Source organism: Corvus cornix, chromosome 1 (assembly GCF_000738735.6).
Source record: "Corvus cornix cornix isolate S_Up_H32 chromosome 1, ASM73873v5, whole genome shotgun sequence".
Classification (NCBI taxonomy): Eukaryota; Metazoa; Chordata; class Aves; order Passeriformes; family Corvidae; genus Corvus; species Corvus cornix.
The window spans coordinates 22,184,162-22,198,954 of record NC_046332.1 but is presented as its reverse complement, the minus strand read 5'-3'; the positions used below and the strand labels follow the sequence as shown (position 1 = coordinate 22,198,954).

At 43.2% G+C, this 14,793-nt stretch overlaps 1 protein-coding gene across 2 annotated transcripts in view; it reads left to right on the top strand.

Moving 5' to 3' along the window:
- PLA1A (phospholipase A1 member A) overlaps positions 1-14,793 on the top strand; it is a 28,384-nt gene that overhangs the window by 7,209 nt on the left and 6,382 nt on the right. The window contains exons 2-8 of one of the 2 annotated variants that reach the window (XM_010395954.4): positions 4,875-4,951; positions 6,490-6,691; positions 7,993-8,170; positions 8,891-8,999; positions 12,189-12,290; positions 13,113-13,202; positions 14,046-14,213. In XM_010395954.4, the coding sequence (XP_010394256.2) occupies positions 4,875-4,951; positions 6,490-6,691; positions 7,993-8,170; positions 8,891-8,999; positions 12,189-12,290; positions 13,113-13,202; positions 14,046-14,213 (926 nt within the window). The remainder of the gene's footprint in view (positions 1-4,874; positions 4,952-6,489; positions 6,692-7,992; positions 8,171-8,890; positions 9,000-12,188; positions 12,291-13,112; positions 13,203-14,045; positions 14,214-14,793) is intronic. The other variant, XM_019283758.3, reaches the window with a different exon arrangement.

Below are 14,793 nucleotides of genomic sequence, written 5' to 3'. Positions count from 1 at the left end.
GCTTGGCTGCCTGTCCTGGGGAACACCAGCACAGCGCAGTGCTGTGAGGGAGGCTCTCACCAGAGGTTTCTCTCCAAGTTGGATCTCTCCCACTGCACTTGGCCGCCACACTCATGAGCAGCTGTGTTGGGCTATTCACCACCCCTTTGAGCAACCTCAGCTTTACTCTTCACACAATAGAATCAGAAAAAAAAATTGGCAATCATGGATATCTCTAGCCAGAGGTCCTCCCAGAATAAATACTGAAGATATTCCATCTCTGAGGAACTGTTTTTCCCTCTCCTTCTAGGAATTACTGTAAGCTCCTTTAACTCATCGCTGAAGGCTGCAGCATGAGCTGGAGTGACACTGCATCTTGGGCTGAGCAATTCTGTCTCATTCAGTTGTTACAGAAACAGAGTAACACTGATCCTTTTCCCATAGCTGTGTTGCAATGTCATGACATGTAACTCACAAATGGAGTCAGGCCTGTCCCATAAATTCCTTTTGCTCAGCGAGAGAAACCCACATGGAGCCTTTCTGTCCCTCAGTTACCTTTTCCCCTCTGTTTTCAATGTCTAATGAGTGTCAAAGGGAGCTCCCTACCCTGTAAAGGCTCCAAGTCCCAGTGTTTATGCCAGAAATGTAACATAGCCATCTTCCTGCAGCATTCTCAGGCAGCAGCACATATTCTCTGCTGCTGACTAGTCCTCTTGTTAGGTAAAATGTCTTCCCAAGATGTCAGAGACTTTGGATTGAATCTTGTTGCTGGGAGGATGCTTGCACGCTACAACTTCCCTGTAGGTCATGAAATCTTCAGGGTTAGGAGAGAGGAATCTCAACCAGACAGTTTCACTTTGAAACAGGTTATTTTAGGGTGGAAGGAACCACAGGAGGTCGCCCACATGCACTTAAGGCAGGCCTATATTCTTCCTACTGAGCTGCTCCATGTTGTAGAAGATGATTAGGGCTTCACAGGGCAGAGAAAGTGAGAGAGAAACTTGAACATGGAGGCTGGTGCCCTCACCTAGGCTCCTCTACTTGCTAATACATGGTAAGGATGCATTCTCCCTTCTTATGCATACTTATACAGGCATACCAGGTGCCTGTATAAGTTAAGTACTCACGAAAGGCTCAGATGACTGGTTTTCCTCCTTCCCTGATAGAGTACCCAGGCAGACTTGCCCACGTTTTGTCTTCCTCAGTTGCCAAGACAATCTTCGATGTTTACTTCCCGCTCTGCCATTGTTGGGACACTCTTCTGAAAGCTGGGAGTTCAAATTGTATTTTGTTGAGATGAGAACTAATCCCAGTTCCTCTGTCAGTCCTGGGAACAATACACAGGAGTCTACATGCTTAACACAGAGCCATGGTTTCTACTCCACAGGCAAATGACAGAAAATACAGGAGCTGTGAGACCAAGTATTCCAGCAGTAGAGGTGATCCAGGATGTCATATATGAAATGGAGTGTTGGCCTTTGCATATTAAGTGTTTCAACTTTTAATTGTTAATTGTTTAATTATTGTTTATTCAAATCATCAACCCAGTTGAGAGTTATTAAGTTCCAAAGTTATTCTCCTGATTAGTTGATTAAAGAGTGTTTTACATAATTCCTCATTAAAAATCCCTTGTTAATAAAGTTCCACAAGTTTGTTCCCCTCTTTAGTCCCTAAAAAGGGTAAAAACCCACAATGTCTTAATTCCTGTATGTGTCCAAGTTAATTACCCTGTTCTTAAGAGTTCTCTGAAATACTTATAGCCCAGTTTTAGACCTTTTACCACGTGTTGTTAACCTTTGTAAGTTTTAAGTGAGTTTTGAGCTTTGCCAAAAAGGAGACCTTCTAACTGACAGAGAGATATTTTTGGAACCTGGCCGTTGGCCTGCAACTCAGCACCGTGGCAACCTGGAATTTTAATAAGGACTTTTTCCCCGAGACAACAGCGAGCCATTGGCAGACTGAGATTACCTCACCTCAAGACACCACCAATCATCCAGGACCATGGAGGCTGCACAATGGGCGGTCATGGGTGGGACCTAGACTCTATAAAAGTGCTGGACACCAGATTGGAGGGGCCATTTTCACCTCACATGAGTTGCTGGTGAAGCCTGATGCTGGGAGCACGGGCCTCTACGTCTTTCAAAAGGCAATTTAACCATTCTGACTTTGGGCTAGCTGAAGTCACCCCAGCGTTGTAAGGTCTCTGCCTTGGGACTTTTGAGCCGGTTCAGCCAACAAGATCTCTAATCACTGCAGACCCGGGGATTTTTTGGCTTTATAATTCTTTTGTACTTGCAATTTTTTTTGCTGATTGTTCTTTTAATACATTGTTCTTAATTATTTTAATTAAGAACCAAGAGTTGTCTCATTCCTCACACGGGACTTAACAGTGAGCTAAGCTCTGGGTGTATTTTCATGCCCTTTTTCGAGTGCAAAGGCCACAGGGAGAGATTTTAAATAGTCATCATTTTCTTAGCTCACACTTGGCTTCCCCCAAGGTCTGGTGCTGGTACCCCAACTGCATTGTTTCCAGTATCAAAAATTAGTTTTCCAGTCTACGTGAATTTTCTTGTGATCAGATATCCACTTGACCACTGGGTATTTGCAGTGCTTATATGCCTCTGCCAGCTGTTGCTTTGTGGGTGGGGACTCAACATTTTCGGCTGAGTTTGGCACTTTCAGCATTTGCTAGAACATGCAGAAAGCACGTTTAAAAATTTTTTTTAATTAAAAGGATCTGTGCATAAAATCAAGTTTGTTTGCTTTCCTTATCCCTGACGTTCTCAAGCAAATCACACTGTGCTTCATGATTGTGCACTGTAAGGGACTATTAAAAGAAATCTAAAGTGGTTTGAAAGTCTTTGCAACAGTGCTCCCACTGCCATTATAATCACTCCCATTGGGAAGTAAAACAAGTGGAATTAAGTTTCTGAACTAATATATAGTTCAGAAACTTAATATATGTATAATTACTTAAAAAACTTAATAATATATAATTACTCAGTAATTAAGTTCACAAGTAATAAAAAGAAAACTCTTCACACCAAAATAGTTTTACTAGTAAGAGCATTTTAAGCACAGAGTAACTGAGCGGCTTTTGCTGCTTGCGTAAGAAATTGCCACAGTGTGCTGCTATAATAAAAAACATCCTGTAATTACTAAATATGAGATTACAAGAAAAAAAAACAACTACTCAGGAAACAAAATTTTCAATTTTGTTAAGAAATTTCTTTTTTAGAAAACACCAGTTTTGTGCATTTGCAGAATTGTTAAACGCCAGGATCTTGTTTAACAGGTCTGCAAATACACAAAATGAAAATAGATCTGCACATCTTGGCCAAAGTTTTGTTTAACTCTAGGGCTGTAATACTGATGCCTGCTTTGTATTACATGGCATTTCAAAATTCCAATAGGACTTGGCAAAGAAGGAATGGGCCCATTGGAGTGCACAGGCTTTATTTTACAATCTGAGAATAAGCATGAATCTAGCGCTGGGGATGGAAAGATGAAGACTGGGGTGGAAGCCAGGAGCTGGCTATTTGTATTGCAGCTTTCAATCCTGGAAAATTGTTTGGGCTGACAAACTCAATGACATATTTATGAGACACTAAGGACCTGCTCCTCTGACAATAAGCCAGCTTGATCCCAGAGGCAAGTATTTCAGGGCCAGAATGTATCTGTGTATGTATCTCTGGGAGGATGTTGTTGGGATGGGGCTTCAATAGTCCTCCAGGCCAGGCAGCTGATGCTCCCTAACTTTCAGTGAAAACTGGAGAAATTTATGTCAGTAAACTTGGAAATAAAATGGTCTTCTGCCTAAAACAGTCCCAAAGCCTTCAGGTGGAACAAACTGGGGTAAGGAAATTACTGTTATCACCAGTAGTTATAAAGAAAAGTAATGTCTGATGCTTTTTGAAATGTCTTTGGTCATCTTCCTGATCAGACTGATGAAATTTCTTCATTTTAATGTTCAACTAAGCCACTGTAGATTTGTGCCTGGACAGGGAATTTTACTTAGCTTGTTACCATTCCTGCCATTCAGCACAGTCAAGAGCAAAGCTGCCTTGTTCAGCACGATGGACCAACACACAGGACACAGGTGTGTCATTACCTGAAAGTCCATCTCAGCCAGGGATATGGAACCACCACATCATGAATGTTGTGTTAGACATTTGGGTGTGCACTTACGCTTCTCCATCTGTATACATCAAAGTGGTAAATTTTTTTATTCAAAGGTATTTTTAAAGTATTTGCATGCTTATGATGCTGGCGCATTACTGAAGGGTGCCCCCACTCTAAATAATGTAATCTGGGCATGTTATGGTGAAATGACCACCAGTTACATTTTAGCCTGCCTTTCCCTTCACTTTTCAGATATAATCCACTGTTTTGCCTTCTTTAGGCTGTTACAGGTATCTGACCAAAAGTAGAAATACAGGAAAGACAGCAATGCAGTAGGAAAATTTGATGCAAGGCTGATATGAATCTTCCTGGCATGGACTTACTGTGAAGCCTTGTGATAAACCAGCATCCCTAGTCAGAATTTGGCAGGAAGGTCTAGGTAGCAAGGATAAAGCACTGTAACTCTATCGCTTGCTGGGACTGGTTTCACTAGCTGATTTCTGAATTGAGAAGTTTCCCTTGAGGAAAGGGAGGTAGGGAGGAAAGGAAGATCAACATCTCCTTTAGTCAACCAAAAAGTCAGTGAAGCCTCTGCTTCAGATTTTGACTAATGGTTAAATAAGAGCAGAGGTAACTGCTCAAAATCCAAATTAGGTCATTTTCCGAAAAGTGCACAGGCTGGTTGATCATTACAAAGTCAAGCTGATAATTAACCACAGCTGTTTTCCCCCTGTATCCTATTCCCAATCCTTATACATGTACTGGATGAACAGGAAGATGTTTGAGGATCCGAAGAGAAAACTGCTCATTATTCTTGCTGTCCTCATGCTGCCCAGCTCAGCACAAACAGGTAAGAAAAACATGAGTGCCTAGCAAGGGATTGAAGGCTTTACACAGAAGGATCTGAATTCAATTCTCCCTAAACAAGCTGTATGTCAAGAGGTCCTTGTGATAATCTTGTTACGTGCCGAGAAGAAAAAGTTGTGCAAGAATGGTCCTGTCTTCTCCTATGCTTTGATTCAATCACTCTCAGTGATTTAATTCCATTAACCTGATTTACAAGAATGATCCAGCTTTACCCTGAAGTGTAAGGATGCAGAAAAGGGACCACTCGGCCTCTGGCAGTGGCATCTCCTGCTTCTAAAGCTCGGCAGGTGTACTCTGTGGTAGCTGAGAGAAAATAAAGAAATGCCACAGTTCCATTTCTTTCTTTAACTGTATTGTCAACGAGACTGCCTTAGTGATCACATCTGCAGTCCCATATCACCTGCAGCTTCACTGCAGTGCACATCCTGCCTTGCCTTTACTGATGATCCCCCACATCTTATGCCATTTCTGACATTCGCTGTGCTGGCACTGGACCTGCTTTTGCTACTTAGACTGGCTCCTGATCTCTAAAAATATCTCTTTCTTCCTTGTCAGTACACAGGAAAACCAAAATAAACAACAGTAAGGGATTTTCGTATTCTCCAAGGGAATCTGAATATTGAATGTGCTGACCCATAGGACATGTTTTGTCTAATTGATGTAAAGGGTCTTCTGAGGGAAATTGGGAAGCTGGTTGTTTGATTTAAAAATAAATAAATTAATAATTGTTTTATTAATTTGTGCAGATTCAAGGCTGTTTCACTTCCTCCAGTCCAGAAAGGGAAGGTGCATGTATTGTCATTGCAGCAGGATGCCACTCTTAAAGTAACACTGCTAGTGACACATACTGCTGAAATTTGTGCTTGCTTTCTAGCCTAAATTTGCTCTGTTTTTTTACTAGCTACAGGTCAGATGGGATTTTTTCCTAGGTCAAAGTTCCTTCCAGTAGCTGCCTTTTCCTTCTCATAAAGCATTTTCATGCAGTAAATGAATCAATTGTGAAATTATCATTGACATATTTTTTCATCAGCATTCTCATATTTATTTCTGGACTTTTGATGTAATTGTCAGTTAGACTTGTACCTTCTACTAAGCCTACCAGAATTTGAATAGAAATATCCCCATTCAGTGGTGACTACCTGTCAGCAACCATTTTTTAAAAGATCTAACAACAATCTCATAAATGTACTTAGTAGGTGGTGTATGTGGCCAATTTGCTAAAAGAAACCAGCAAAGTATTATTTACCTCATGCTAAAACAACTCACAGAAGTCAAAGCTAGTATGACATCCATGGTTATTTTCCCAGCCAGTGCTGGAATTACATCAAAGGACAGAAACAACTTTATCAGTCAGGTAAAGTTTCCAGAATAGTCTCATTTTAATTTATGCTCTATACTTTTATTCTTTATCAATAGAAGCAAAATTGCTACCTTTGTTTTCCTAATGAATTAGAATGAGGGCGTTTTTTTCCCCATTGCACAGACACAGACTAAATGTGCCACTCCCTCCCTCCTGTGCAGGGAATATGGACAAACTCTTGGGGCATCACTGCACTGATTTCCAGACGGCCAATTTCCTACGGGGCAGCAAACTTAAGGTCCAGTTTCTTCTGTTCACCTCCTCGAGCCCCACCTGTGGAGAGCTGATTTCAGCTGATGATGGCATCAAGAACTGCAGCTTCAACAGCAGCCTGGAAACCAAAATCATAATCCATGGCTTCAGGTGAGAGAAAGAAGAGCACTGTGACTTACGTTTTCACTGGTAAATTAAACACTGCTGGGGCATTCCCAAGCACTGGGTGGGCTGTCATGGAACTCTCCTGCTTGTGTGACCTTCTTATCTCCCCAGCAGAGTGGCTGCATGAAAAACAACTGCTAAGAGCAGAGATTGGGATGTTCAGCCTCAAACTGGATCTGGGAATTTTCCGGGAGGCTGTTGGTGGAAAATGCTGCTGACACCCCTCATTACAGCACAACTTGAAGTACTTTAGTTTGTGACCAGTTGCCTTTTTGTGTGTCTGCTTCACACTTTCTGGAGCCTAAAAAAAGTTAGAAATTAGACTACATCTTTTTTCTTTTTTTTCTTCCTTCCTTCCCTCTCTTTCACTGTTACTAATCTCTCTCTCTCTCTCCCTCTTCCTTCACATCTTTCCATTTCTTTCCTTTTTTTCAACATTTTTAGTTAAGAAGTGTTCTCTAAGATTCTTGTCCCTTTAAATGGTTTTCTGGGATTTCATGCCCAGTAGCCTGGATTGATGAGCCATTTGGAATCCCCAGCAGACAGATTATCCTTCTATTCTTGAAAGTGTAGGGATTGGAGCTGGGTTGGTTTTTTTTTAACTGCTATCATTCTGCACGCTTCTGGGCCATTTTTCAGTCAGGTGTGACCATATAACATTATTTGTTTTGAAGTGCAAAAGCCTGAATAGAAAGTGCATAGAAGACCAGGATGAAACCACAGCAGCTGTTGCAGGGTCTTCTCAGAAAACCTGCTGTTGCCTTCAAGTGAGATAGCACACTCTTCACCAGATGGCATTAGGAAAACTGGGTAGAACAGAGCCTCCTCAGTTTTTCTGGAATTCTTGGGTATAGATTATCTTTTTTTAATTGTCTAGAGATGAGGAAATGTAGCCATGAAAGACCAGGTGATCTGGCCAAGGACTTCCTTCCAGTTGGCAGCAGAGAAGGATCCAGGTGTTCCCAGTCAGCTCACTTACTCCGGGTGGGCTCTGTGGTGGCTAAATGACACACCACAGCGAGACTGAGATCTCAGCCTGAGCTCTGCAAATGTTATCTCATTCATTAAATAGCTGGTTCCCTCCTGAACCAGTGCATTCTGGAAAGTGTTACTACACCACCACAAAAAAAATTTCCAGGTGTGGGTGTCTGGCACCAAAAATAACTTTCAGCAACTGTCTAGCAGCTTCCTCTGAGACATGTGAAGCTCCAGCACCAGTGAACTACACACTGGCACATGCCCTGCTTGGGGAACACCTAACATCCTTGTCTCTGGTGGCTCCACAGGGCTTTGGGTACCAAACCTTCCTGGATTGAAGGGCTTGTCCAAGCCATACTGCACACCAGCCAGGTGAATGTGATTGCAGTAGACTGGGTTTATGGGTCTACAGGAGCCTATCCCTCAGCAGTGGAAAATGTCACACGGCTGGCCCTGGTCATCTCACAGTTCATCAGCAAGCTCCTGGTAAGCTACTGTGCGTTTCCAGTGCAGGGAGCATGAGCAGGGAACTGCTCCCAACCTGCTGTATTCAGATGTTGGACAACTGGATTTTTTTATTCCAGATTTTTCTTTTTTTCCCCTCTTTTGGTCCAGGCTTGAGCATGCCACCATTTTTCTTCTTCTTTTTGAATTTTGATATTTTCTGGAAAAAAAACCCCAGTTGTCAGCTGCCTCTCCAGCTCAGGACAAACCTAAAACCTGCCTTGGGTTTTCTCAGATCCATATTCACTGGACAGTCTTCTTCTGCTCAGAAATTTTGTCCAGGAAGCTGGAGGGAGTGAGATCTGAGGCTGGATTATATTTGCTCTGGGCTTCAGATATACTTCCCAGTATGTGGAAAAACCCAGATGTGTCCCACTCTGTTCGTGCAAAGCACAGCTGAACAAGACTTCTGCAATCAGGGTAATGAATCTTTGTGTTAACCAGCTACATGTAAACTCTCCACAAAACGTTTGCATTGCTGACTGACCTGTTTAGGGCTGGATTTGCATCTGTGGACCTAAAGAAAGGCTCTAAAAAACAGAAGGGGCAATACCCATCATTTCCTTAACTATCTGGTTTTCCACTGTACACCTCAAAAGCAATGCTACATCAGGAGAGTTACAGAGCTGCTGTGTGGGCTGGGACAGGGTATTTCACCTTTCTGCTACAGAGACATAAATTTGTATTTTTGTCACCCTGCAGGCCCTGGGAGTCTCAGGGACATCTATCCACATCATTGGAGTAAGCCTTGGAGCACATGTTGGGGGCCTGGTGGGGCACTTCCATGGTGGTCACCTGGGACGGATAACAGGTATCACCAAACTGAGTCTGGGGTCCTCACCTGTTTTTCAAGAGAGAATGAAAGAGCAAGAAAGGGGAGTCATTCAGAGTGGTCTTTTAATTTCGTAAGGGCTCATTAGATCCAAGCTTAGATTCTGACAGCGCCTTTCCAGCCATCAGTCCCCTCCACGCTTCCAAAAGAGCACAAGATTTTCAAAAAGGTCCTTCCACCTCTGCTACACTCTTCAAATTGGTGCCAGCTTAGAAAAGTACGAGCCCTCATGACTAGTGAAAACCCACAACACCCACAAGCTTTGCTTCCAAATTATAGCATGTACGTGTGGTTCTTAGAATTAAAGTCCACAATACAATTGTGGGGGGAGCAGCAGGAGTGAGTTGCTCTGCAGAAAAACATGAGCTGAGAGCCAAGGGGACAGCAAGGTGGGCAGTGGCCTCACTGACAAGGAATATGGTCCTACTGTGTCTGGGCAAGAAGAGCAGAGCAGGTCCAGTGACAGGAACCAGGCTCAACCACAGTCCAGTGATCACCAGGCAAGTTCGTAGTGACAAGGCAAGCCCAAGATCAAGCTGGGAAGTCAAGTCAGCAAGATAAAGGCAGGACCAACAAGACACAGGGCAGGGCATGGCATCCCTACCACACAGCTCAGGCAAGGAACAAAAGCAAGAGCCTGAGCCAGCGTTGGGAGGACCCAGATGAGGCTTCTTGCTGTTGTCCCCCACAAGCTGGCTGTTTTCACAGTAGGCTGGTCTAACTGTACCAAATCAGAGCTGACCTTAAACACAGCCAGACTCCTGGGTGTGAGGAAGAGGTTCCACTGAGGGAAATACAGAGCAAGATGGTTATAGGCTGATCCTGTCACTTAGAGCTTTTGGTGCACTCAGGACCTCATCAGCCCTTACATGTGGAGCATGAATAAAGTCACAGAATCATTTAGGTAAGGAAGGACTTTGCAAGGTCCCTAGTCCACACACCACCACCACCACCATCACCCCTCCTCAAAGCAGGGCTGCATTGCAAGTTATATCAGATTGTCAAGGGTTTTACTAAATTCTGAGAATCTCCAATGATAGAGATTCATTTTAATAGGAGGGGAATGCCACTAAGAAGGAACAGACATAAAGTCTCCAGTAGTGTGGCCTCACATCCCAGTCTGCCTCAGCCCATGTTGGTCTGTTTCACAGAGGTATCCTCAGGAAGGCTCTCACTGCACACTCAGCAGGGCAGTCCAGAGAAATGTTGGTTCAGTCTTCACATGTCATAGCTTCCCATGCTGCATGAAATACAGGCATTTCTTAACAGAAACTGAATTTCTTGCTGGGCCCTTTTTAAAGCTGTGAATCAAACTTTACATTAGGAGAAAATTGGAGTAGCGACTGTCCTGCACCAGAATTTTATGATCGGTGATGTCTTCAGATGAGCAGAAGCAGACATTTCCATGAAACCATGGTAATTAGCTTCAGAGTTAAAGACTCTTCCCCTTTGTGTTGTCCACATGTAATAGAAGCTCTGTAGATTTATTTATTCCATTTGTAACTCTGCTAGAATACAACCCCTTTTCCACATTCCTGTTTATCCTAAGATTTGATAGGCACATTGGGTATTGCAGATTCCAGTTCAGATTTAGGAGCCTAGACAGGTTGGATTAGACCCAAGGTATGTCTGATCTCATCTTCTGCCTCCTCACACACATGTGTACACTCACACAGGAATGTGATCCCAGAGCCACAATCTGCAGAGGTGTTTTCAGTCAGCTAAGAAGGGCTGTGTGGAGCAAAACCAGAGGGAGTCTTAGGATCAGAGCACAGACTTGACTTTAACAAAGTGACTTTCTTTAATCCATGCCTGTTCCACTGGATATCTCCTTGTGCAGGAAAGAAACTGGAATGAACAGCACTTACCAAACTCAGAAAAGAACACTTTGTTTCAGTACTTGCAGAGGAAATTAAAAACCTTGAAGGAAGTAATTTGCATGTAGAGCTCCAGTAAATAGTTTCCTTAGCTGCCAAAGATGTACATCTCAATGGAGTTTTTGCAGCTTGTGCCTGGAGAAGGAAGGGATAGAGGAGAGAGGATACAAAGCTGCTTGCATTGGAGCTGTGCTAGAATTGACTGCTGTTCATATTAGGTTTCTGTCTCCTCAGCATGAACTTCATGCCACACCAAAGAATGATTTTCAGTATCTTTAGAAGCCTTTTACTACAACGTGGTCTGTAGAAGTGGGTGAGGAACCTCTGAGCTTTTTGTGCATATCAAGATTAAAGAACCTTTAAGTCTCATTCTCAGCTTTTATTTACAGAAAGAACCGGAAAGTAGGTTTTTTCCCTTCTTTTCCTTTTCCCCTTCCCTCTCCCCTCACAATTGCAGACATGCCCATTTGTACATAGTTGATATTGCCTTCTCCATAGAGAATTAATAGGACTGAGTCCAAAGCAGTGAAACCAGCCAGCTCCAAGGCTAAGTGGCACGTAGAGCAGACCTGTTTCCTAAACTATTGTTGTCTGCAGAGTGAAAAAAAGTCTTGTGAGGTTACTTTTCTACAAAATGGAAATAGGATAAACCTCAGAAAAAAATTACCTTTAATCTGCTCCTTGGTAATGCCAAGGATACTTTTCTGTGTTCCTTTGAGTCCCCAGAAGTTGCTCTAGGAGCAAATTTTAGGCAAAAATGTAGATGATTGCTAAAGACTCAATTTTATTTGTGGGGAGAGGGCTCAGAAGCCTCTTTGTTTTAAAATTGTTAGATAGTATGAAACTTTTGTAATTCCTCAGTTGGTTAATGCCTGGGGTGCTGAATTCACCACCTAACTGCTGATCTCGTGATATTTCTCAGACTGTAGTGCCAATACACATGACAGTACAATTTGGGAAGGCATTAAAAGTTTGATTCTCTTTCATCAAAACTCCAAGAGACACTATGCACCCACTCTGTCAGAGCTATTTAAAGCTCAGCCATGGCTTTACAGCCTAGAGTTAAAACATTGCTAAAAGGGTGTGCAACAGTGGAGGACAATGCAAGGAATCTGTAGTGGAAGCTGGTGCTGGCAGAAACTATTCCGGAGCGTAATCGCTGAGACCTGGGAATAATTTATTATTTCTGCCTAGCAAGATTTTTAAAGATTTAGATAAAATAACTGGTCCAGAAATAAGAAGGAGAGGGGCTGAAGAGTACTTGTTGTTGAGGTGTTTGATTTTGTTACAGCCCTGGATCCTGCAGGCCCTAAGTACACCAGAGCCAGCCCTGAGGAACGCCTGGATCCTGGGGATGCCCTGTTCGTAGAAGCCATTCATACCGATGCTGACAGTAAGCTGCCTTCCCTCTTCCTCGGCCTGGGCTTCTGGTCCTTCTGACATCATTATTGCTGAGGAGTCTGTAGGTCATTGTCCCTTTTTTATCAGACTACTGTGAGTTCAGGTTCACTCTGAGGAAGTTTCTTGTTAAGAAAGGGTTTGATGATGAATTCATGCCCCAGAGCACTTCAAACAACAGACAGACAGGTGGAGATTGATACAGCAGATTGAGTTTATGCAGAACCAGCTCAGCAGGACTTTTACTGAATGAAAGTAATTTATAGGTCTAGTCTCACTTTGTTTTTTCCCACCTGATGTAAGAAAGGTGCCACTGAGAGTGCTGTCGGAAAATAACAGAGTCAAACCAAGAGCTGGTGCAAAAATTGAGTAACTTCTCCAAAGCACTGAGGATCTACACAGGAAGAGCATGTGCTAAAGAATAATGTGGTGCCTTTAAGTCACACCTTTTGCCTGGAGACCACAAAAACCTCTACCAACACAACTCTCAATTATGCTTCACAATCCCACATTAAGGCTGTGGTGATCTTAGTTCTCCTTTACATAGAATCAAAAACTAGACTCGCTGAGGTGGTGGTGAAGACAGAGTTTCCAGTAATTTTGATGGCAGGGCCTGGAGCATTTTCTGCTCTATGCATGAAACCTGCACAGTTCAGGCATGTAGAAGCAGGAAATCTGGCCTTGATGTCTCCAGCACTGGGGCTGGCTCCAGTACTACTAATGTTCAACATATTATTGGGACCTGTCATAAACATGTAGGGTAAAGCCTACAGAAGAGCCAAGTCTGAAAATGAAGTGGCAATTCACCTCCTTTCAGATTTCGGGATCCGGATTCCTGTAGGCCACATCGATTATTTTGTCAATGGAGGCAAAGATCAGCCAGGATGCCCCCGATTCATCTCTGCAGGTAAGAACACTCTCTGGCCAAGTGAAGAGCTTTCAAGGCCATTTAGCAGACTGTGAAAATGGCAAGCAGCTCCTGCTACAGCCAGGGCAGACAGCAAAGCAAGACGAACATGTATTCACAGCCCACCTCTCTTCTCAGCAGTACAGGAAGCAGGTGACATTAAAATCACATACAGATCAAGTGTCTTGGCAGCACCACTGTCAAGAGATGTGATTTTGGTGATGCTTCCCTATGACACAAAACCCTAGCATCAGTAGAGATGACACTTTTGCTAAAAAGACTCTTAGGTATCACTAATGAAAGCTGCTTTTGGTTTTCCTGCTGCAAGTTGTGTCTACTTAGAGAGGCAGTTTGTACACTTACTGTCCTTTTCTTCTAGAGAAGAGGACTTTCCACAGTAAACAGTGTGGACTCACTAACACTCAAATCTGTTCTGTATGAGTCAGCTGCATTGAGGCTCAGCTTACCTGGGATACCTATGGTATCTCATTTCCCATAGCTGGGGCTCCAGTACAGGTGGGAGTCAAAGCTGCTGCACCCCCTTACAGAGAGCTTGGGGCCTGACTGATGGGACACTGACAGAAACATGACAGCTCTGTGGTCCCCCTCTTCTACGGGACTCAGTCTGAGAGATAGGTACACTTTTAACTTTCTGCAGAACTTTTTCTGCAGTGGGATCTGAGCTTGCAGTCACAGAAATGTCCTGCAAAATGTTATTAATGGGAAGGTGATCACTGCAGTAAGAGTGTTCCTTGACTCCCAGTTCCTTGGGAATGTGCAAAAAAACTGCAGCCAAGAGGAAGGCTCATGGCTGCTTTTCTCTGGTTGATTTTCTCCTTGCAGGCTATAACTTCCTGATCTGTGATCACATGCGGGCAGTACATCTCTACATCAGTGCCTTGAACCATCCCTGTCCCATCATGGGGTTCCCCTGTGCCAGTCATCAAGATTTTCTAAATGGTCATTGCCTGGACTGTGCAGAACCCTTCTTGTACTCCTGTCCCAGAATAGGTACAGTACCAACATGAGACCTTCCCGGAGCAGATGACAATATGATGGTGTCAGTGCAGAGCACAGGATGCAGTCTAGATTTTTCTGTGCAGGATTTGCTTTGGATCTCTTTGGGAAGAGTGAGAAGCTGTTTCATTTTCAGGCTTCTATATATACACATATAAAAGCTCATATATTGCCCTAGGTAGAACACCAAAACCTTGAACATTTCTGATCTTTAAACATTTCCTAGGACCCAGATATGTGTTGAAAGAGAGTTTCCAGAATCACCTGCCAGAATCAGTGGGCAATTGCTTAAAAAAATGTCTTGTTCAGAGAAGCAGCTGGAAATTTTAGTTCAAGCCTGAAGTCTCATTCTTCTACACAACTCTGTTGCTGAGTCACCTCCTTTTCATAAATTTCTGCCATGGTCACCCCAAAGATGAACTCTCTGGACTGGGAGAAGGTAATAGATGCCTCTTTTAGGCTTCTGAAATTGGGCTGTGGCATGAGGAAAGGAAGTGTCCTCTGCTGCTATTTCCAGTATGGTACCAGAGGAACATAAAGAGAGGCCTTTTTTGGTATAGGTTCTCTCAGATCA